The sequence below is a fragment of the Poecilia formosa genome, unplaced genomic scaffold (assembly GCF_000485575.1).
Source record: "Poecilia formosa unplaced genomic scaffold, Poecilia_formosa-5.1.2 Scaffold375, whole genome shotgun sequence".
In the NCBI taxonomy this organism is placed as follows: Eukaryota; Metazoa; Chordata; class Actinopteri; order Cyprinodontiformes; family Poeciliidae; genus Poecilia; species Poecilia formosa.
Genome location: NW_006800314.1, coordinates 499,151 through 521,966, shown reverse-complemented (window position 1 = coordinate 521,966; position 22,816 = coordinate 499,151). Strand labels below are relative to the sequence as shown.

The window sequence follows — 22,816 nt, the reverse complement described above, 5'->3', positions numbered from 1 at the left end:
GGTAAATGGATAAAGGGATAAATGACAAATAGATAAATGAAAAATAGATAAATAAAAAGAGAAATTGGGAAATTGATATGAAAAATAAATAAATGAAAAATTGGTTTAACGAAAAAGCTAAATTATTTATTTAACAATTTTTTTTATTTATTTCACTCATTTTCTTCATTTTTTTTATTTATTTTACTCATTTTTTATTTATTTCACCCATTTATTTATTTATTTATTTAATTTTGGCTGAAATGGCTCTCCATACAAGCTTCTCCATCGCGATAAAAAGGGAGTAACTGGGGGAGTTTACTTTGACAGCAGCAATGGAGTCCAGCAGGATGATGAGTTGGACCCAGCTTGGATTTGTGACTTCTCTTGCTTGGTTCTCACTGGTTTCTCTGGCTGATGGAGCTCCTCTGTAAGTAGATCTGTCTGAACTTCCAGCAGGGCCGAGCGCAAATCGTGACACCGCACCTACTAATGGCGCACCACAAGTGCCACTGTTTTCGGGACTAGCTGCCAGTGTTGTCACTGACTTCGGCTGACTTCGGCTGACCTCGGCACCTCATACTGGCACTTCCGCTGACACCTGCCACCAGAAGTGCCATTAGTAGGTGCGGTGTCACGATTTGCGCCTGCTGTATCTCTGAACTTCACAAGTTACATTTCAGGTTACATTGAAAGAGCTAACCCATTGACGCATTATGGGTACGCTGGTTTTATAAGACGTTCTCAGAGAATAAAGTCAGACTGGAGGTACTTCTGTACAGTTTGTATGTGTCAAATTCATTTTTGGACAATGCAGTGTATCATAAATAATGACGATAATAATAATAATGTTTTGTAATCAAGAAAGACAGCTGTTTTACATCTGGAGCGGAAATATCTTTACATGTTGTCAGGCTCATAAAATATTCTCCATTTCTAGAACCACATCTGTGAAGTTCCACTTTGATTGCTCTGAAGTGTGAATAATAATAGGAAATGTCTTCAAATTTTAGTGAAACCACAAGTTCGAGTTCCCAAGTTCACAATGAAGCTAAATAAATTAGGGAAAGTTGTGTAAACAAGTTTAGACGTATTCTGGTTCTACTTTTTGTCCTTTCATTTATATTTTTTAATTAAACATTGCTGCCTTTACCGTCATTAATGCCTAACGTTGTCTGTTGTTTGCCCCCTGGTTAGCTAGTCTTAGCTAATTTTTCTGTGCATGCTCCCTGTTTAAATTGCAGGTTTTTCTAATGTGAATGAGTTCATTATGTTTAAGCTGAAGGGATTTTTTTCAATTTTCTGCGATTTATAGCCCGTAAAAAGCAAACAAAACTCTTTAGATGAAATTATAAAAAATTAAAACAGTTTAAATAAGCTAGCTACGTCGCCGTTTCTCCCGTATTTCAGATATGACAATTTCCATGCAAAAATAGTTTTGATTTCTCCTTCATGTCTGCTTGCTTCTCCAGGGAGGTTTTGTCTGCACCCAACCTGCTCCGAGTAGAAACGACAGAAGTCATCTTTGTTGAAGTTCAGGATTATGTGCAAGAAGACGCCATACCTGTGCAAATCAAAGCAATGAATTATCCAATGAAAACTAAAGCACTCGCATCGACATCTGTTACCCTTAATAAGGCAAACAACTTTCAGAGTTTTGGGAAAATTCAGGTAACTTGGTTCAGATACGCTTTAAGAATTATGACCATTGTTGCAATGCTCTGTCACTCAAAATCAGACCGAAGGTTTACCTCAAAATTATTGATAAGATTGTATCAAACAAACAGATAAAAGAACCAAAAGATTAAAAGAACCAACAAGCTTTTTGTCAACAGGACTTAAGTCCTCTGCTCTCAATTCAAATATTTCAAGGTATTTTCTTCACAAAAGACTCTTTGGCGGACAACTAATTAAATCCCCAAAATGTACATGAACATAATCATTTTAAATTTTTTACTTTGCTTTACTCCCAGATTGAGGCAACAGACTTCAGTAAAGACCCCAACAGAAAGCAGTTCGTGTATCTCCAAGCACAGTTCCCAAACAAATTGTTGGAAAAAATTGTGTTGGTGTCCTTCCAATCCGGGTACATTTTCATACAGACTGACAAAAGCATCTACTCTCCCAACAGCAACGGTGAGTTTATACATTTTCCTCTCAGTCACAGCTACACAATGGTTACAGTCTGAAATGAATTATACTCACCAGTATTACCAGAGAAAAAGTTAACCACATTTATATTCACAGCGACGATATCTATGGAAAAGATATACAAGCAAAGGAAAAAGAAAGTAAACCCTGTTTCAAGCTTATCTATTTGTTAGGTATTTGTTTTCTGACAGGTCTGGATAGACCACTAATGTACCATAGAGCGTCAGCAGCATTACTTGACAGCTTAAAAGGAAACACTGTTCCTTCAGGGAGGGGGGCAGGCAGTATGTCTGTCTGTGTCTTTTTAAGAGCAATTCTCCTTTAGATTTCACTTTATCCGATGATAAAATGTGTTTTATATCTTTTTTCTTGTTGTCTTTAAAAGTTATGTACAGGATTTTTGCAGTCAGTCCTGGCATGGAGCCTCAAACAAATGCAGTCGTGGACACTGAGATTGTGGTAACGTACTTTTAAGTTTCAGTAACTGCTTTATGTTCTTCTGTACCAGTACCATGTGGATGTGGACGTACAAACAAAATATCTTCAGAAGCCCAAGTATATTCCCCAAAAGACTTTATTATCTGAAATATTTCCTTGGACTGTGTGTAAGTCTGTTTTGGTATAGAAAGAGATTTTAGAATAAAGTACCTGCAAATCTTCCACACTGTACTTGTTGCCATGAGGTGGACCAAAGAATATCTGAAATATTGGAATTAATAAAGAAAAACATGATACTTTGCAAAATATAGCGAGTTTTTTTGTTGTTGTTTTGGTTAATGTCAGTGAATAGTCAAAGGTTTTTTGTTTTTTTTCCACAGACTCCTGAAGGCGTCACTGTACAATCTGACTGGAACACTTTAAGAGCAGGGCTGGGTTATAGCAGCTATAGACTTCCTGAAGTCGTCAGGTAAATGATTTACAATAATTTTTTTTTTTAATGTGGTTTTATTGATACTTCCCACTGGTCTCTGAACTAAAATTTATAATTAAAGCCTTTAGTTACACTAAATATGTTGTGAACACTTAAAATATGTTGTATAATTAACATAATTATTATTCTCATTTGACTGAAAGCAAGAAACACACATGTCTCAGGGAGAATATGTGTGAAATGTTATTGAACATGAATTAGCTCCTTTCTCTCAGTGCACAAATAATACTTGTTTCTCTGCATGTTTGCATGTAGTTTTGGAGTTTGGAAAATTGTGGCCAAGTTCAGGAAAACCCCACAAGAGAGCTTTACTTTTGAGTTTGAGGTCAAAGAATATGGTAAAACTCTTTTCCACTTAAAATAAATAATAATAATAATAATGCCATCATCCATGCCTGATAAAAACAGACAAAAGGTTCTCATGAATGTCTGCACATTCTGCAGTTCTCCATAGTTTTGAAGTTACGCTGACACCTGGAAGCCCCTTCTTCTATGTAGACAGTGAAGATCTCACAGTCAACATCAAAGCTATGCAAGTATCATGCAGATGAAAAGATAGAAGTGTGACTAAAGCATTCGTCCAAGTTAATATTTTACTTGCTGTTTCAGATCTAACTTTGGGGAGGCAGTGGATGGAACGGCCTACGTTCTGTTTGGAGTTGTTCAAGACGGTCGTAAGAAAAGCTTTCCTGACTCTCTACAGAAAATCAAGGTAAAAGGGATAAATAAGGCTTTACGGTACGGTGCAGACTTATTTCAGTTTTGCAGTTTTCTACATGATTTTTAAGTATTTTCTACTTGTCTGATGTTGCAGGTGCATGTCAGTAATTTCTAATGTCACTAAAAGGGAATTTTAGCGATTCAGCTCCATAAGTTAAACTCACACCAATGTGTTCCACACAGTGTGACGCAGTTCAGGCATCATTTTCTGTTAATTTGAGTTATTTAAGTTTGGATAAGCTGTGTGCCATATTTATCTAAATCAACAGGAAGAAACTCTTTACTTACTGTAATAATATTATGCAACGTGAGTAACTTTTTGAGTTGAATTATGCAGAACTAGAAAGACATATGCTCATGTTGCTGTTGTTGAGATGTGCTTGCTTAGATTAATGATGCCAATTAGTGTAAATTTCTGACTGAAATATTAATATCAGAGTTAAATATTTTCTTGATGACAAACTTTTGCTTCACATCATGTCAGATCCTGGAAGGTGACGGAGTGGCCAGACTAACGAGGGAGCAAATCACACAGACCTTTCCAAATATTGCAGAGCTGGTGGGGAGCTCTATATTTGTAGCAGTCAGTGTGTTGACGAAAAACGGTGAGAAAAAAAAGTGTTCATATACACACACCAAGTTATTATTATTACACAAACGTAAGCCATCAAGAAAACTGACCATAGAATGTTTGATTTTGAGTTTTGAACAATTAGAAAATGTTTTTTGTTGTTAAAAAAGGCTGTAAAACCGTGTAAGGTAAAATGCGTTTTTTATTTTTTATTTTTTCATGAAGAATCTGAAAATGTCTGCTCAAGTAAACATCATCTGCTCTAAATGTTGCCACTACTTTTCAAATGTAGCATCTCCATAAAACATGAATCGCTTCAGTTTGAACCGTTATCAATTGTTCTTACATAAGCCAGCGCCACAACAAGTAAACAAGATGATACGCGCTGAAGAAATTACTTCCATGAAAGATTTTTATGGGTTTTTTTTTTTTTTTGTAATTTACCAAATGTTTTTGTACACGGAAGCATTTCATCCTTAAAGATGAATAAGAAAACAAAAATACACCAAACTGTGGCATTTTCAACGTGCAAATTTGCTCTCCTCAAAACGTCCTCGTATCGTGTTCTCCAGTTCGTTTTGGTTAGATGGGGATACATTTTTTTAAAATGTGTCTAACTTTAGATTTTAGCTGTTGTACTAAGTAAAAAGTTTGGACTTTGATTTTCTGACCTCTTTCATCGTCGTTATGTTTTACCGACAGGCGCTGAAATGGTTGAGTCTGAGCTGGGAGGCATAAAGATCGCCTCTTACCCCTACACCATCCTCTTCAGGAGAACACCAAAGTTCTTCAAACCAGGCATGCCGCTGGACGTCACGGTACATAACTCATTTACATTAAAGATAACGGACAGAAAATTTGATAGAAACATATTCCAACATCCTAACGAGTGTTAACAATCTGAAAACTGTGAACTGCACAGGCACAGCAGTTTTTAAGTTCTGTTTGCACCAAACAAAATCACAAAAATATTAAAGATCAGACAGAAGATGGATGGCAGCACAATGTAAAAATGGCCAAACTCTGCAAGGTTGTAGTTTTACTTAAATGAGTTGGCAGCAGGCAGGATGTCTGGATCCTTATAAAACTGAGCAAACATTTCTTAAAAACATATTAAAAGGGGGACTTTACCTTAAAGACACTCTTTAATTTAAAACAAAAGTTTCGAAGTACATCAATAAGCTTTTTTTGCCCCTCTGTCTGGTTGGAGAGCAAAAGCACCTCGACTGCTTTCACAGTTAACGAGGCTTTCAGGTTCACCGTTTCCAGTCAAATTCAAGCAGACATGGATGTTTGGATGCTCTCAGTCGGGTGCGGAGGGGCTTGACATGTTTCTACAGTTACATCATGTGATGTGGCTTAACAACTTGTCATTTTTACTGTTTTCTTGTGTTTTTTTTTTGTTTGTTTTTTTTTTTTTCCGTCTCTGGCAGGTTGAAGTTGTGAATCCTGACGATTCTCCAGCTCCAGGTGTGACCGTGGTGGTGGATCCTGGCAACATGGAGGCCGTCACCTCAGAAAACGGCATCGCAAGATTTAGCATCAACTCATTTCAAAGCTCTCAAGCTGTGTTTATTGGAGTAAGTCGCGTGAATTGTGTCCCACCTGACCCCCTGAGGTCACTGTGAAGGCTTAACCAGTCACTAAGCAAATGTTCGTTTTAAAATAAGAAAGTTGATCACAGGTAGGGAAACAAAACGACTGACAAAAGCATCACAATAATTAGAAGAACCAAAAGTCAAAGCAATTGAAAGAAGAAGACATAAGAATGTCTGAAAGAGCATTAAAAACAGACTAAAATAGCGGAGCAAACCTTTTAACAGTTGGGATTATACACTAATTTAATTATTAGTGAATGTTTAGAAAGGGAATAAAAATGGGTAATGGTGTTACAGCTAAACTGAGGGAAATGATATTGCAATCTTGCAAACAGAAAAAAGAAATCAGAACTCATCAACAAACTGATCACAAGGAGGATAAATCTGCTAATAGCCCACAGGTATGGAGCAGAACAGTGGAAAATAGTCAAACAATAAGTAAATATGAAATTACCATATAGAAATGTGAGGCAGAGAATAACTGGGTATGTAAATATGGAATTTACTCAATACCCACTGATAGAAAAAAATGATCTTTTTGTCCCTCTATAATAGTTAAATTTCTCTGTGTTTAAATTCATGTGTCATTTTTTACAGGCAAAGACCAAAGATCCCAAAATCCCAGCAATTCGACAAGCGTTTGCCTCCATGACGGCTCGTCCATACAAAACCAAAAGCAACTCTTACCTCTACATGAGTAAATATAGAAAATATGTACAGAACAACATTATTCTTTACCCAAGGCAGATTTAGGTTTGAAATCATTTTTCTTCAAATGGAGAGTTTCTGAGTGGAAAAGAGAAAGACACCTCTAGAAAGATAGAACTACGCAAAGAATAGGAATGAAAAAAATATGTTTAACTTTTTTAAAGTGGTATGTTGAATATCATTAACACCCTAATCAATAGTTAATGGTATTACAGTAATCAACCAGTTTAATTATTGCTGTCCAGCTTTTTGCATATCACCTGTTATTATTATTATTATTGTTGTTATTATTATCTTTTGTGACGAGGTGATGTTGGAAGGCCTCTGTCACATCACCCTAATCAATAGCTCCCTTCACAAATTCTCTATTAGACGAATTCAAAGAGTCTTTAGCGGGAAAAAAAGAAACCTAAATGTGCCAAGGGTGTAATTTTTTTCTTTCTTTTATTTATTTATTTATTTTTTTGCTAAATCATAATGAAATTAAACCACTGCAGGGTTTCCCCCAGAAAACTGTCTAAGCCCGGTGGTTGGGGCGCCGAGGCGGTCCATCGTGTTTTTGTATTAAAAGATGTTAAGCAGACAGGAAATGTAAAAATATTACTGGGTAATTAGATGTTACAGGAAAATATTGCCAGTGAAATGCTATTTAAACCCACAACTATAGAATCTTCCAAACAAATAAAAAAAAAAAAAACTGCACTTCTGTTTAATCCAAATTTTATACACACACACACACACACACATATATATGTGTGTGTGTGTGTGTTTTGTTTTTTTCCTAAAAACAAGCAATGTAGGGGGGCTACTACGGCATGGCGGGCTGCCAGGCTTATAACACCGGGGAAATCCTGCTCTGATAGTGAAACTGCTGATTCTAATAACAAGTTGTTGTCACAGGTTTGGATTCAGCTGAGGTGGAATTAGGAGGAACCATAAAAGTCGATCTGTTCGTTGGCAGACAGGAAAGGGAACACAGATACATCACATACCTGGTAAGAACAAAATGCAGGCAGTCTGCAAACACGTGTTTTTACTTCTGTGAACCTGAATTGTTTGAAGCTCTCAATGTTGGGATTTCATTCATGCATGTTTTTGTCTGTATTCCCAGATTTTGAGTCGAGGTCAGCTGGTAAAACACGGACGATATCAGATGAGCGGGCAAATGCTGATGAGGCAGAGCCTTCCCGTTACCAAAGAAATGTTGCCATCTTTCCGCATCATAGCCTACTACCATCCAAACTCTGAAGAAGTGGTTGCAGACTCCGTGTGGGTGGATGTCAAAGATTCTTGCATGGGATCTGTAAGAGGCGCAACAGTTGAACAATCGCACATCCATGCAAGCTAATGCTGCTTCATGCACAAGAATATTAACGTTTGTGAAGTGTCCTGAAGGTCGCCTTGAGCAAAAATAAAAAAACCTTTCTTTCTCTTTAAGCTAAGTCTGGAGCCAGTGAGACCTGCTGCATTTTATGCATACCGCAGCAGCTTCAGTCTAAAAATCACGGCAGATCCTGAAGCCACAGTGGGACTAGTGGCAATTGACAAAAGTGTCTCAGCCCTCAACAGGAAGCACCGCCTGACACAAAAGAAGGTAACTCCTTTTGTCTGCTTGCCAAAAATATACTGCTCAAAAAAATAAAGGGAACATTTCACTTTAATTTTGTGTGTGGCTCCAAATCCAGGCCTCCATTGGTTAATAAATTTGATTTCCATTGATGATTTTTGTGTGATTTTTGTCGTCAGCACATTCAACTTTGTACAGAACAAAGTATTCAATGAGAATACTTCATTCATTCAGATCTAGGCTGTGTTATTTGAGTGTTCCCTTTATTTTTTTGAGCAGTGTATTTGTTATTTTTGCACACAGTTTCATTTGTCTGGTTGGTTAAACGGATTTCTGCAATTGCAAAGCTGTAACTTATGAGTGCAAATTAAACTCATCACTAGCTAAAGTTTATTTTGAGGTTCCGTCGTGCATACAGAACATACATGTATTAATTAATTATTCTTCATTAAATGCATACGAATGGATCAAATAACATAAAGGAAGGGAGAATAATTGTCAACTCAGCAGTTTGTACTTATGCAGAAAACTTAACATTTTCTGTTGAAAATGTTTGAATCTGTTAAGTGGTTGTGTTTAAATCACTTTTATTGTGTCTAGATCTGGGACATGGTGGAGGAATACGACCCTGGCTGCACAGCAGGGGGCGGAGAGGACGGCATGCACGTCTTCTACGATGCTGGACTCTTGATGGAGACGGGCACCGTTCCAGGGACGCCTTCCAGAACAGGTTAGCTCTCGCTCCTGCTGCTTTCTTGACAGAGTGGATAGCAACACAGCTAAATGTTGTGCATCTTTTAATGAGATCACACAATATCTCATTAAAAACAAGCAAACATTTCTCCAAGGACTTCAAAATAATCCCACTATTTTAGGTGGGATTGGATTAAACTTTTATGCATTCAAGTAAGTAAACACATTGTGTGATCTCAATAAAAGATGCCCTTTTAAGGTCACCTGAAAAAAAAAAAGATCAAGCAAAAACCCAGAAGTTATTTGGAAAATACCAGTTATAACTTGCACCTTTAATACAAACCTATATGTTTTAAAAAATAAATAAATAAATAAATAAAGCTCTGGTGAACTTCAGAATTTTTGAAGACATTTCCAAACATGGTCAAATCTTCATTTAAATTTTTCATTTAATTGCACATTCATAGACATTTTTTTTTTTTAAGTCCCAAACTTTACTTTTGTGTTGTTACACAATGAGGTTTGAGGTTTATTTTAATTTTAGATTGGCAGAAAAATGCTATAATTGTTCAGTAGTAGAATACATTATCAAATACATATCTTCCTTAATAATTGTGCATAGAGCAGGGATCTCCAGCTCCCTGCCTAGGGGGGCTGGTGTTTTGCAACTTCACACCTTATTTCACCTGCATCTTTAAAACCTCACCGAGAAACGATTTGTAATCTTGGTTCTTCTAAATGTTTTCTAAATCTCTAATTTCTCCGTCTCGCCTGAACATTGTTGTTCTCTCCGTGATCCTTTGAATCTAGAGCAGGTTGATCTGCTTTCTGATAAACTGATCCTATAAATTTTTTGATCACTTGGGTTGCTCTTGGAGTATTTACCTTTTGATTTCCACATGGTCAGTTCATTCTGAAATATTGAAAAGTCGAAACAAAACAACAAGGCGACGCAACAGAAGACGCAGCAAATCCCGTGATCTTTGTAACCTTTTTTTTCCAAACGCACACACAATAAACATTAGAGCGCCATGTGTATTTCTCAGTTGTAGTGGAGTTGTGTAATTTCCTCATGCTTGGTTGATGCAAGGCGACATGTTTTTTTGGTTTGCCAACTTGCATGACAACATAGACGACAGTGGTGGCAGCTTTATCCAGACGGTGGGGCTGAAAGGGAAGGAAGGATCCAGCCACCCTCTCAGCTTTTATCCGACAGTGATAAAGTGCACCGCTACACTTTCAGTAGCAAAAATCCAGTTTGTTTCTTTGTCTAATTATTAAATTTTGCTGTTTTATCAGATTTCCAGTGCCCCACATCCAGCCGGAGGAAACGAGCCACCACTCTGAGACATAATGCAAGCAGAGCGGGTAAAAACCTCAAAAACCACAAGGATACCGAATTTTTGTATGGCAGATTAGATTATGGAATGAAAAAAAACCAACCTCAATCACATGAAATACAGATATTTTCTGCTCTGCATGATTTTACATGCAGATCATCTTGTTCTCCGTCTCTTCCTTCAGATTCGGATTTCTTTAGAGAAATTCATCTACTGCGTCGCAATAGGAGAAGAGCGCAGCAGACGAGTGGTAGTTACCATCAGTTCATGTCATTACTGTACAGGAATCAACGTATTTCGAAAGCGGTCATCGATTCTTGCTGAGATATTCCTCTTTTCTTCTTTTCCACTTCAGTTGAGGCAGGCGGTATCACGGGTTCAGATTTAACCGTCGTTCGCACTCGATTGCCAGAAAGTTGGCTTTGGCACGACGTGAAGACGAACGCTTGCCCAAGTAACATACCTGGCTGGTGAGGAACAGAAACGGCAACACCGACGTCTAATGAGATGTTTTCCACATGAGACCGGCACTTATTATTTATCCATTTCAGTTCATCCACATCACATGAAAAAACTTTCTTCCTGCAAGACACGATAACAACGTGGCAGCTGACAGGCATCAGTCTGTCAGACACTCACGGTGAGGAGGACTCTTGACTTACTTTTGCTGTTTTTACATAACAAATTCTTTCCAAATCAATTCCTCTCTCCATCTGCAGCTTTGATTTAAGGTTTTAAGGTAAACAAAGTGGTAGCTGGTGGAGTAACTTTGTTCTGTTTATTTTTTTTTATTTTGCAGGTATCTGTGTGACTGACCCATTAGAGGTTTTGGTGAAGAAAACTTTTTTCATCGATCTCAGGCTGCCGTACTCGGCGGTTCACGGAGAGCAGCTGGAAATAAAGGCAGTTCTCTACAATTACAATCCTAATCCCATCACTGTGAGTCTGAACTATTCCAGCCAAATTGGTTAACATTTTACTCAGCATGGATAATTTATTTGATCAAAAAATACCTTTATGCACTCAAAGCAAATGGATGGCCAATGTGTTTTTTGGACACTAATTAGCTCCTGTAAGCTAGCTGTTTTGCTTAACCAGCTTGTATCGAAATCCCCAGTTTATGCCCAGGTGCTCAAGCCAATTTCATCCCATCACACTGAAACTAATGCAATATTTTTTAAAAAGTGTATTTCTGAAGGGAAAACATAGATTTCAAGATGTTGAAGCATCAAAGGGTTGAAACTTTTGCACCCATTTCTTCTAATCTTTTGTTTGTCGTTTATGATGCCTGAAAATGAATCCTGCTGGATTTAAAACCTTGTTCCTTGTTCTATACACTTTAAGGCGTATGTGGATCTGATGGAGGAAAACGACTTGTGCAGCGCAGCTTACAGACGTCTGAGCTACCGGCAGGAAGTCCCAGTTGCAGCTCAAACTTCCCAGCTAGTTTCATTTGTCATTGAGCCTCTGAAGACAGGACACTTCTCTGTGGAGGTCAAAGCATCTGTTAAAGATTCAAGCCTTGAAGATGCAGTCAGAAAAACACTGACAGTGTTGGTAAGTCTGACTATGAAATCTGGATTTTTTTATTTTTATGAGATGTAACAAGAAACTTTCTTCTGAATTTATTTCCTAACTGGCACCTTCTTTGAAAGTCTATTTTCTTTCATTTGATGAAACGATCTGCTACTATTGCCTCATACCAGTCATCAGTGACTGATTCTCAGACAGTACAAAAGGTTAAGCTGTATTTAGTAGTGTGCTCAGTTTTATTCAACCCAGTTCATTTTGAAAACACATGTTTGCAGATTTGCCAAAATGATCTTTTAGCTTGATATGGTATCACAATGTTGTTCTGAACACACTCTCGATGTCCTGCATTTTAGAATATTGCACCGCTTTACTCAAACAGCTACAAATCTCAAACACAAAGATGGCTGCTTGGTCCAGGACCGGCAAGCACAACATGTCAGACAAGCGTTTTTAAACATACGAGATTTTATGGATTAATCACAGTGATGATCCTCCACGGGTTTTTATAATCTTGGATAGAAAATCAAACTCATTTGATTTTGTTATATTGCAGAAAAGCTTTATCTCCAACCATTTTAACAAAAACCATAAAAAAGAAAAGATTAAACGCAATGTATTTATTATTCTGGGACAACTGCTCGCCTCGGCATAATTGATAAACAGGAATTCTTCTTGTAGTCAGAAATTCTTGGTGTGGCATTCAGTGCTTTGACCGTACAATTGTCATGATGTGGTGGAATCACATGTGGTGAGGATGAACACTGAGACCCAGATGATGGCAATGATGATGAGTTTAATGATGAAACTCAAACAGTCCAATAGAGGCGGCACGGCAGAGAGAATAGCACACAGCTAATTACCGGTAGCAACTGGTACACAGAAGACTGAAAACTAGAGCCGACGCCGATGCAGGACTTAACCAGACGGACAGACTGACGCTGACAAAGACAAGGACCCAACAAGAGACAAAGACAACAGGTGGGTTTAAATACACAGGGAGGGTGATCAAGTAACTAGACCCACCTGGGAAGCAATCAACAGGGAGGACAGGACAGAGACTCACAGGGAAACAGGACTAAGCACAGAAAATCTCAAAATAACTACACAGAGAAACACAGATCACAGCAACAATTAATTTTGTTTGTTGCCAACCCCACCTGGGGTCCATCACCCAGGTCCGGTTTTGCAATAAGCAAAAGACAGGTTCCACCTTCTTCCTGCCACATTCGTGTTAATTATTTCTTTACATTTTTGTAGCCTGCAGGTCAACTGGTAAAGTTGGTGGAGATTGTCACATTAAACCCGTCTAAGAACGGCATTAGTAAGTTTACGAACGAGATACTAAAAGAACAGGAAAACAATATTTTATGTTGCTGAATGAACTTCATAACTTGCCGCTTTTATCTCTAGATGGCAAAGAATCTGTAACGATCAGCGGTAAAATCCTTCCGAGTGACGTCGCTCCAAACACACCGATGACGACTTACATGTATCTGACAGGTAATTCAAACAAGCAACATCTGTGGAAGAACATTTCTGGGAAAAAAAAATCTATTTCAAAAGCATTATACGTAATTGGTAATGTTTGTTTTTAATTGTGTTAAAATGTTGCTAAAAGTCTGTCTGTGTTGCCTATCAGAGAAAGTTTTAGAATTTGCTCAAATCTTTGCTGCTCTCAGACCCACATAGAAAACTTAAAGACATGCTAATTGTCAAGTTTGTCCCTGTTGCCCAGCTAACACTTTTTGTTGTTTAACGTTCACATTATTAAATTTTGGACTATTTCTCTTGAACATTTCCAAACGTTTAACACCAAATTTCTTCAACTTACCTGCTTATTTTGTTTTTACTCCTTCAATTATTTTCTTTATCCATCTTGTTTTACAATTATCATTGAAATGCTTCCATTTTGTGTCTGTATCAGTTAAATATTTGCTGTTTTCCACTGTTTTCATGAAACTAGTAAGCTCAAACCTCACTTCATATAACTTAATTGTATTACTCTCTGAAGACACTGCATTGCACTCTGCACTTCCATTTATGTTGGTCCCTATTTTTGATCATTTACAAAGTGTATCGAAAAGGTTTAAATGTTGCTGGAACAAAATGCACCACAGACTCGACTCAAAATGACCAAATCTGAATATAAAAGAAAATGTCGGCAGCTTTTGCAAAACGCCCGTTATGCCTTCATCTTTGCAAGTATCAAATATTTTCACCGACTGCTTTGTTCCTGTACAGGGAAGATGAATCCGTTTCAGGAAAATATCATTAGTGGAGAATCATTGAGGGGTTTCTTCAGAGAGCCTCAGGGCTCTGGGGAGCAAACAATGATGACCATGACTCCGTCTGTCGCTGCAACGATGTACTTGGACACCACCAACCAGTGGGAAGCAGTGGGGCTAGAAAAAAGAGCTGAAGCTCTCCAACACCTAAAGAACGGTATCATCAGATAACAACCTGATTAACAATCCGAAGATAAATTATTTGATTGGATGAAAGTGAAAGCTTTTTTTTCTGTTTAGGGTATCAAAGAGAGCTGATCTTCCGTAAAAGCGATGGCTCTTTTGCTCCATTTCCTGCCACACCGAGCAGCACCTGGTGAGGCAGACGACAGCTAACTACATATTCATTATCTGCACACAAATAGTCTATAATTCTGTTAGATTTCTCTGAAATATTTTATAAAAGAAGAACAAAAAGTAATGAGGCAATAATTAACATTGAAAATAAATCCAATAAATAGAAAAACAGATTGTGTAAAACAATCTACACAATAAAGTCACCTAAAGAATACGTTAAATTATATATGTTTACTGTTCTTGTAAGCTGTGTGTAAGATAAGTGCCTGAATGTCAGAGTGTGTTCAAATGCACAGACTCCAAGCGACTTTATTACATAAACCTGTTCAATTACTTAAGAAAACATAATGAGATAACAATACTTTGGGAAATGTGTTTGTCCCAGCATAGCACAAATAAAGAATAACAGTGACAAACATGAAACAATAAATAACAGTGAGCAGTTCTCAAGGAGACACACAAACCCCACAAATATCAACTTTGTGTGGAAGATTTCACAAATATTTCTCATTTTTACTGGGAACGGTCTGAAAAACAACAAGTATCCACTGGTTGGGTGGAAATTCATTATTGATTTCAGATGAGAATAGATTGACAAAGTGTTCAGTAAATAATCATTTATTAAAGCCAATGTGTGCATTACTCCTCATCCTATCAAATAGAAACATTTCTTTTTATCCCAACTGTCAGTAATAAGGTACATTTTTGTATTATTTATTGTCAGACCATGTATTTTTCATAAAGTGTCTGTGCATATCTGACTCATCTGTCTAAATATTTCCTCCACAAGGCTCACTGCTTATGTCGCCAAGGTGTTCAGCATCATGTCCAACATGATAGATGTAGATTCAGCAAATATCTGTGGTGCCGTCAAGTTTCTGATCCTGACCACGCAGCAGCCGACCGGGGTGTTTAGAGAAGTTGGACGTGTGTTTCACACCGAAATGATGGTGAGTCATTTGATTTTAATAATAAAACAGAAGCAAAAATGAAAATCCATTCATGTGGCTTTGCAGGGCGACGTTGCTGGCACAGATTCAGATGCTTCCACAACAGCTTTCTGTCTGATTGCCATCCAGGAGGCGCGAAGGATATGTGCCGAATCTGTTCCTGTGAGTGCGACCTTCTTCTGGTCTCTGTGTTACACTTCAATATTCAAATGCTGCCTATAGCATTTAGTAGCAGTCGTTTTATTTGGTTGTACAGAATAATCATGAGAGAAAAAAAAAATTAAAAAGTTTGCAATGTAAGAAAGCTAAAACCAACACTAACATTTAAACGTACAGTGTGTGATCTGGAAGCAGCTTAACTGTTTACATAAACGATCAGTCCTATAATTCATAAAACGTAAATTAGTACTTATGTTAAATAGACAAAACCGAAATACCATCAGAATGACATGGGGCAAACGATAATACACTTTTTTTTTCTCCTTATATTCCCTATATTTACCTTTTTGCTAAATGTTTGCTGCACTCAGCTTTTGGCAGTATTTTTAGGATTGAATTTAAGCTTGAAAGGTAAGTATGTGTAATATGTATTTAAATTCTAATTATTTTTCTTTCAGTCAATGACCCAAAGTATAGTCCGAGCAGCAGCCTATCTGGAGCAGCGTCTGCCCGCTCTTACAAACCCTTATGCTGTTGCAATAACTTCCTTTGCCTTGGCGACTGAAGACAAACTCAACAAGGAGACACTGTTCAAGTTTGCTTCTCCAGGTAACCAGCCAGCTTGCTGTGGTTGGTTATGTACACTGACATTAGGCCGCCAATAAACAATGTATCAATGTAGATTATATTTTGGGAAAAGAGAAATGGGTCAGACAGGGTTTTGGTCAGCTTGTAAGAGTTAAACTGACTTTTTTTTTTTTTTTTTAAGTTTGCTGTGTCCATGATCCTTAAACTACCTATCTGACAGGATAGGTAGTTGTAGTGTACAGGTCAGAAAAACTGCTGAACTGGTGACATGTTTACTCTGATTCTATTGATGCATAACTTACTAACTTAGCAAATAGATATTATGAATCCTAGCTGCTAAATCAAAGTGTTACTGCCTGACAGATCACACAGTGTGTGTAAAATAGTGTTGTGATGCTCAGATATTTTACTTTTAATCTAACAGGATATTTCATGTTTGGTCCACAGATCGATCTCACTGGCCTGTACCAAGAGGAAACACGCACACGCTGGAGGCCACAGGCTACGCTCTGCTGGCGCTTCTCAAGGCTGAGGTGACACTTCCTGCTGTCATGCAAGATCGTTGTAATTCAGTTTGTTACGTTTCAAAAAGCAAAGAGTGTAAAACAGATGAGCTGACCTCTAATTTGTCTCTGTTGGGTTGTTTTGGAGATCAGATGTTCTGCGACTCTGAAGCCTTCTTAGACAGTCACATAATGTTTGACTTTCTTTTGTCTGGAGTAAATTTGAAAAGCTTTTTCTCACATTGCATCGTTGAAGGCCATTGACGAAGCCCATCCTGTCGTGAGATGGATCCGCGAACAGCCAAATTTAAATGGAGGTTATTTATCAACACAGGTGACAAAAAAAATCAAAAAACATATTTTGGGTTCTGAGATTTCCCAAGGAAATATTTTCTAACATTTGCTCATGCCTCCCTCTCCAGAGGACCATGATTGTGTACCAGGCCGTAGCTCAGTACTGGAATTGTGTGCAAAACGTAGATTATGATCTGAAAGTGGAACTCATCATTCCAGGGAGGGCCAGACCAGAGACGCATCACTTCAATAAGGATGATTACTACTTCACAAGGACCTCCAAGGTACGAACGCAAGGGCAAGATAAAGCACAAACGACTGGTTGTGCAAATGTTTACTGATATAACGCCCTCCATATTAAAGAGTTGAGTAAGGAAGCAGCAGAAATGATCAGCGAACTGTATGATTGTGGGATTTTAGTATGATGCAAAATGTAAGGTAAAACCAAAATGACCTTAAAGCGACTGTGTTTCCTTAAATGTTTGATTTTACCCAAATCGACAGATGGTTTTGTTGTTTACACAGGTCCCACTTATTAAAGCCGCTGAATGCAAATTTAAATAATGTGTCTTTTTCATATTTGGTAAACCCGTCACCATATCATGGCATTATAACTAGACAGAGACAATTAACAAAAATATAACTCCTCTGCCTCCTCCCTCCCTGTGGTCCTACTGCCATCTGCATTAACACACAGCTCTGTCAGAAACAACCAATCAGAGCCAGGAGAAGGGTTTTCGTGCTGTTAGTCATGCCTGTGTACGCACTGCTCACACCCTCCACTGATTGGTCAATTAGCCACTCAGAATTGCTGAATTTGTGAATTTGTGCATGCATAATTGTCTGTCTGTCTCCACCCTGCAATGGTTCAGTATGAACAGAAAATTTCTGAATTAGTAAATTTAAAATATGTGTGTCATTTTAACAGGTTCACACAGTAGACAAGGACATAACAGTGATGGCAAGTGGAGCTGGAGAAGCCATCTTAAGGGTGAATATGTTAGTTTTTGAGTGATTTCCTGCTAAACGTCATGACTGTGTTACTAGCAGTGCATCAGGCTAACTTTGTATCTGATTAAGGTTAAAACAGTTTTAATGAGCAACATTGTTTAAAGACACAGAGTAGCCAATACTTCAGGTGCGGACGTGTAAATTTAATACACTGTATGTTTTGTGTAATGTATAGTATCATAAAACAGCATATATTAGTACTGGCAAATGCAGCATTGCATAAATGGAAAATGGCACTTTTCACCAATATCTAAATCACGAAGGTAAAGTTTTATTTTATAGCTGTTTCAATTTAATTAATGAAGGAAACTGTAATTTAAAAAAGATGGATTTTCTTAGATGCCTCTGAGATTTGCTGAAATACTCACTAGGACTTTTTTTTTTTTTTTTGTCTTTGAAAGATCCTGTCTCTCTACTACACTCTTCCTAAGGAACCTGAGAGCTCATGTGAGGCATTTGATATGAGTGTGCAACTTGTGCCAGGTAATTTCTCTTTTACTGATAGATTTCTTTACATCACTGCATGATCATCTTCTTTTGAGATACTTTAGCCGGTAAAAACAATATTCCTTTAGTCAACTCATGATTTCTCAGATCAGAAAGTCATCAACTGTTGCTGTCAGTGGTGAAACTGAACCAAAGAAAATGTTCACAATCAACTCTGTTTAGTATTGGGTTTTCTTCACCTATTCAAATTTGTCTGATCTGAAATGTGGATCTGTGATGAAAAAGTAAAAGAGAAGAAACCCAAGGAAATATGACAGTAGGTGTATTTATACCTACTGTCAAAATCTAAGAATGGAGTAAAATTAATGCCAAAATCGGTGCACAAACAGAAACCTAAAACCTTTTATCTATTGTCACTTGCAGAAAAAATCACCGAAGATGAAAAAGTATACAGGTTGAGGATACAGGTCAGGTGAGTATCAGAGAGAACTGTGAATATCAATTTTACTCCTTTGTTTCAAGTTAACTTTTATGTGTATAGTCTTTTACCCCTTAAAATATTTTAATTTCTCAATACATTTTATTTCCCAAAATCGTCGTTCAGCTCCTTCCACAAATTTTATTCCATCCATTTTTTCCCCCCACATGCTAAACTTACTCTGTGTTCAACTATTTCATATTTTTGTAATGATAAAAGTCTTTGTTTGTCTGCCTGCAGGTTTAAGAACAGACACCGCGATGCATTCTTATCAATCGTGGATGTCGATTTACCATCCGGCTTCACCTTTAACAAGCCTGACCTGGACGCAGTAAGACTGCAGAAAAAACAAACATCCGGAAAAATCCAAACCCGTTTTATTTGCATAACCTTTTAAAATGTGTGTTAACAGTTGTCTACAGGCCGTTCTCCTGTCATCTCCAAATATGACGCTCAAACATTTCTGTCAGAAAGAGGATCTCTCACCCTTTATCTGGACAAGGTAAGACTTCCTCTAGATTGTGCAACATCTTGGTTAATACCGGTTTTTCATCCATATTAAAATAGTCTATTAATTTATAAATTCTCCATTCTTCACGGGTTTAAAATGAGGCTTATTTAGTTTCAGGCAGACCGGCTTAGTGCAGCATGGATGTACTCAACAATACTCTTATGGGAGTGTCTAAATTTAATCTCTAAAAATGTTTACTACTATAAAAAAATGTAGACGTTTTATATATTTATGTCTTGTGCACTTTTTGTGCCAGATTTCTCACACGCAGCAGGAGGAGATCTCTTTCCGGATCCACCAGGAGATGAAAACTGGGATCCTGCAACCAGCTGCTGTGAAGGTCTATGAATATTACAACCGTAAGTTTCCAGCTGCAGGAATGCCCAGCAAAAAAAAAAAAAAAACTATGAACAATTTTCACAGTTCTATTTTGAAGAAATGAAATGCATATTTTAATTCTAAATTACAGAAATGATTCCCTTGTAAAGTGCAACTTGTTTCAAACATATGTTGTTGTTGCAGAGAAACCTTGTGTGAAATCCTACGGCCCTGAGACAACCGGGTCTCTGTCCAAGCTGTGTTTGAACGGACATTGCGTTTGCGCTGAAGGTAACAGAGCAGCGGCTGTCAGCTGAGTGCTCCTCTGCTGTCTGCGCTGCCCAGTGTGGAAATGCTCACCTGCAAACCAATCAATTTTCAATCTTTGCTTGAAAAAAAAAAAAAGAGAATTTCCCAAACAAAGCTGCTTCAAACTGTTACATTGACAAAACTGTGGGGCTTTTTCCGACATGCAAAAACAATTCTCAGTGAACTGATTTATTTTTAATAGCAAGCGGTGAAACAGTGATGCCTTTTCTGCACCACATCTTATGTATGGAACACCAGTAGTCCTGTACTGTGAGGTTTGGCGTTCAGTCCAGATTCTTTTAATTTTTTTCCATCAACTTCAATACTTCAAAACTATTTTGTCCCACATACAAACTGCCTGTGTGAAAACTATGTCGCACTTATAGGTTCCATGGTCATCACAATATTTTTGCTAATGGAGTCAGTATTTAGCACTTTGGAAGCCATTTGCGAAACATCTACTGAAAACACTCGTCCCAGCTGTAGGTTTAATTTTATTATTAGGATCTTATCAAGTAACAAATGATACAGGGGAAATGTTTGGACAGCAAATTTTGTTCCTGAATTAAGTGCTAGTACAGTGACAGGAACTGTTCAGTTCTTATGGGGGAATTTTAGTGCCATAAGTCGAGAGCATACATTTTCAGTCTGAAAGCAGAATGCCTTGTCTTTTGTTCTCAAAACTTGTAGTGCTTCTGCTGCCTTTCAAATATTCTCTGTGCTCTCTCAGATTTTTGTGTTCTTACTCAGATTTTCTCCTTGTACGCAAAACGTCTCTCTGCTCAGAGACAAGAGAAATCCTGCACACTCGACTCAAAACAGTAAAATTACCCCATAAATTATGCGTCACTGTTATTATGTAGTAATTATCATTAACTTTCTTTTTAAATGTGTAGCCATATGCAAATAATATTCTTTTATGCATTTATATTTTTAATTCCAGAGACGTGCAATGGTCAGAAAAAAGGAAAAGTCAATGACAACGAGCGTCTTGGGAAGATTTGTGATTCCACTATAAATTTTAGTAAGTCTTTACATTTGCGCATATATGTATTTTTTTTATATATATATAGAGAATCAAAAATACTCTTCCTCAAACATTTTGTGCACATCTATTTCTTTTGAGATGTACTGAAGTGTTTCAAAGACATCTCTGTGCTGTACAGATTTCTGTGTAGTAAGTGATGACGATCATGTTTGGTATTTGGGGTCTGTGATTTTCTGCAGTTGGGTGTAAATAATTTCAGGCTAAGTTCACCTCATTTTTTCTGTGGCTCTAAGTGTTAATAGGTATCAAAATATACTTGCAAACAGACTAACGATCTTTGTCTCTCGTCAGTCTATAAGGTAAGAGTGCAAGAGTTAGTTGACAGGCCGTCGGCTGACGTTTACACTCTACAAATTTTGGAGGTGATCAAAGAAGGTAGGTGATAAAATGTCTCCTGATATCTCTGCCCTGTTCTCTGTTTTAGTCTGACGGGAACATGGGATTCAAATATTAACCTTGATTTACATTGCTAGTACTGTGACAAAGTAAAATGTTTGCACTACAATGGTACTACATAATGAAAGCAGGGCATTTCTACAGAAACATCCGGTAGAGATTTCCTCATCTCAAATAATGTACTAAAACAAAAGCCACGTCCAAAGGCTCATCTGGCGAACCATTGCTCTTTCCTTGACCGTTGCATTGTCATTCTGTGGCTCTCTACGTCTGATCCTCCAGCTGCAGGTTATCCAGAGCGCTGCTGCACTAAAACCAAGGAAGATGGAGCACATCACCCCAGTCCTGACAATGGCTCCCGGTAGCTCAGAGATTAGACTTTGAGATGTTTCGGTTGAATCGTTGTAAGGTTTTTATTAACCTTCCAGATCACTCGGGTGTTCTGGCTCAAGTCCACTCTGCGTACCCAGAACTAGAACCAAAAATGGTGAAGCAGCATGAAGTTTTTATCCTCCTCTAAACTGCAACACAGCCGAAATGCTGACTTCCACTAAATCAAGATTAAAAACCCATCTGTTTAGAGCTCCCTGTGACTGATAAATGGAGTATTAATCAATATATATTTGATGATAATTATGCTTGATCATTTTGATGACGGCATTTGACAAACTTTAGGTTTGATAACATTTTTGTTGCCGCTCGTTTACGTGGCATCAGTGTCTCTGATGCCGGCGGTTTTCAAAAGCAGCTCTCAGAGTGAAACTTTTCTCCCGCTGAGGTGTGAAAGCCCACATGTGCAGGATCCACCGCTGTTGGGTTTATTCTACGCATCCGCAGGCAGATAGCAAAACCGTTGTGCTAACAAAAGCGTCGTCCTACTTCACCTGTTCAGTTTAGCGCAAGTTTGGATACAGAACATGTCTTGCATGAGCCTTTGGTTCATCTGCGATGGAGACCAGTTCCTGTTCACTAACTGAGGCAGAAGCAAAAGCACATTCATGTCCGATGCTAATGTTATGTAATGTCGGTCAGTTGAGTGTTTGAACGGCCTGATGAGGACAGTTTAAAAACCATTTCTGATTATCGAGTCAATTTATTGGTCAACTTATGGATCAAATGCCATTCTTTCTTCTTTCTTGTAAGTTTCAATTCACTGAAGCAGCAATGCTACTACAAACCGGATTCCAAAAAAATTTGGGACACTACACAAATTGTGAATAAAAACTGAATGCAATGATGTGGAGATGGCAAATGTCAATATTTTATTCGTAATAGAACATAGATGACAGATTAAAAGTTTAATCTGAGTAAATGTAACATTTTAAAGGAAATATTTGTTGATTCAAAATTTCACAGTGTCTACAAATCCCAAAAAAGTTGGGACAAGTAGCAATAAGTGGCTGAAAAAAGTAAATTGAACATATAACAAAC

At 37.7% G+C, this 22,816-nt stretch overlaps 1 protein-coding gene across 2 annotated transcripts in view; it reads left to right on the top strand.

Moving 5' to 3' along the window:
* The first annotated feature begins 285 nt into the window (after positions 1 to 285).
* LOC103154171 (complement C3-like) overlaps positions 286 to 22,816 on the top strand; it is a 24,877-nt gene continuing 2,346 nt past the window's right edge. The window contains exons 1-41 of one of the 2 annotated variants that reach the window (XM_007575366.2): positions 286 to 409; positions 1,452 to 1,650; positions 1,953 to 2,115; positions 2,516 to 2,589; positions 2,949 to 3,037; positions 3,317 to 3,399; positions 3,506 to 3,593; positions 3,671 to 3,773; positions 4,266 to 4,386; positions 5,055 to 5,170; positions 5,786 to 5,932; positions 6,548 to 6,647; positions 7,559 to 7,653; positions 7,770 to 7,961; positions 8,097 to 8,252; positions 8,826 to 8,955; positions 10,218 to 10,286; positions 10,443 to 10,508; positions 10,614 to 10,728; positions 10,810 to 10,898; positions 11,058 to 11,197; positions 11,603 to 11,815; positions 13,049 to 13,112; positions 13,202 to 13,291; positions 14,033 to 14,233; positions 14,317 to 14,392; positions 15,164 to 15,323; positions 15,390 to 15,485; positions 15,941 to 16,091; positions 16,518 to 16,603; positions 16,830 to 16,907; positions 16,996 to 17,151; positions 17,796 to 17,858; positions 18,280 to 18,361; positions 18,749 to 18,797; positions 19,044 to 19,134; positions 19,216 to 19,305; positions 19,571 to 19,673; positions 19,837 to 19,923; positions 20,885 to 20,965; positions 21,281 to 21,364. In XM_007575366.2, the coding sequence (XP_007575428.1) occupies positions 315 to 409; positions 1,452 to 1,650; positions 1,953 to 2,115; positions 2,516 to 2,589; positions 2,949 to 3,037; positions 3,317 to 3,399; positions 3,506 to 3,593; positions 3,671 to 3,773; positions 4,266 to 4,386; positions 5,055 to 5,170; positions 5,786 to 5,932; positions 6,548 to 6,647; positions 7,559 to 7,653; positions 7,770 to 7,961; positions 8,097 to 8,252; positions 8,826 to 8,955; positions 10,218 to 10,286; positions 10,443 to 10,508; positions 10,614 to 10,728; positions 10,810 to 10,898; positions 11,058 to 11,197; positions 11,603 to 11,815; positions 13,049 to 13,112; positions 13,202 to 13,291; positions 14,033 to 14,233; positions 14,317 to 14,392; positions 15,164 to 15,323; positions 15,390 to 15,485; positions 15,941 to 16,091; positions 16,518 to 16,603; positions 16,830 to 16,907; positions 16,996 to 17,151; positions 17,796 to 17,858; positions 18,280 to 18,361; positions 18,749 to 18,797; positions 19,044 to 19,134; positions 19,216 to 19,305; positions 19,571 to 19,673; positions 19,837 to 19,923; positions 20,885 to 20,965; positions 21,281 to 21,364 (4,531 nt within the window). In that variant the 5' untranslated portion in view covers positions 286 to 314. Of the gene's footprint in view, positions 410 to 1,451; positions 1,651 to 1,952; positions 2,116 to 2,515; positions 2,590 to 2,948; positions 3,038 to 3,316; positions 3,400 to 3,505; positions 3,594 to 3,670; positions 3,774 to 4,265; positions 4,387 to 5,054; positions 5,171 to 5,785; positions 5,933 to 6,547; positions 6,648 to 7,558; positions 7,654 to 7,769; positions 7,962 to 8,096; positions 8,253 to 8,825; positions 8,956 to 10,217; positions 10,287 to 10,442; positions 10,509 to 10,613; positions 10,729 to 10,809; positions 10,899 to 11,057; positions 11,198 to 11,602; positions 11,816 to 13,048; positions 13,113 to 13,201; positions 13,292 to 14,026; positions 14,234 to 14,316; positions 14,393 to 15,163; positions 15,324 to 15,389; positions 15,486 to 15,940; positions 16,092 to 16,517; positions 16,604 to 16,829; positions 16,908 to 16,995; positions 17,152 to 17,795; positions 17,859 to 18,279; positions 18,362 to 18,748; positions 18,798 to 19,043; positions 19,135 to 19,215; positions 19,306 to 19,570; positions 19,674 to 19,836; positions 19,924 to 20,884; positions 20,966 to 21,280; positions 21,365 to 22,816 lie in introns of both variants that reach the window. The other variant, XM_016662488.1, reaches the window with a different exon arrangement.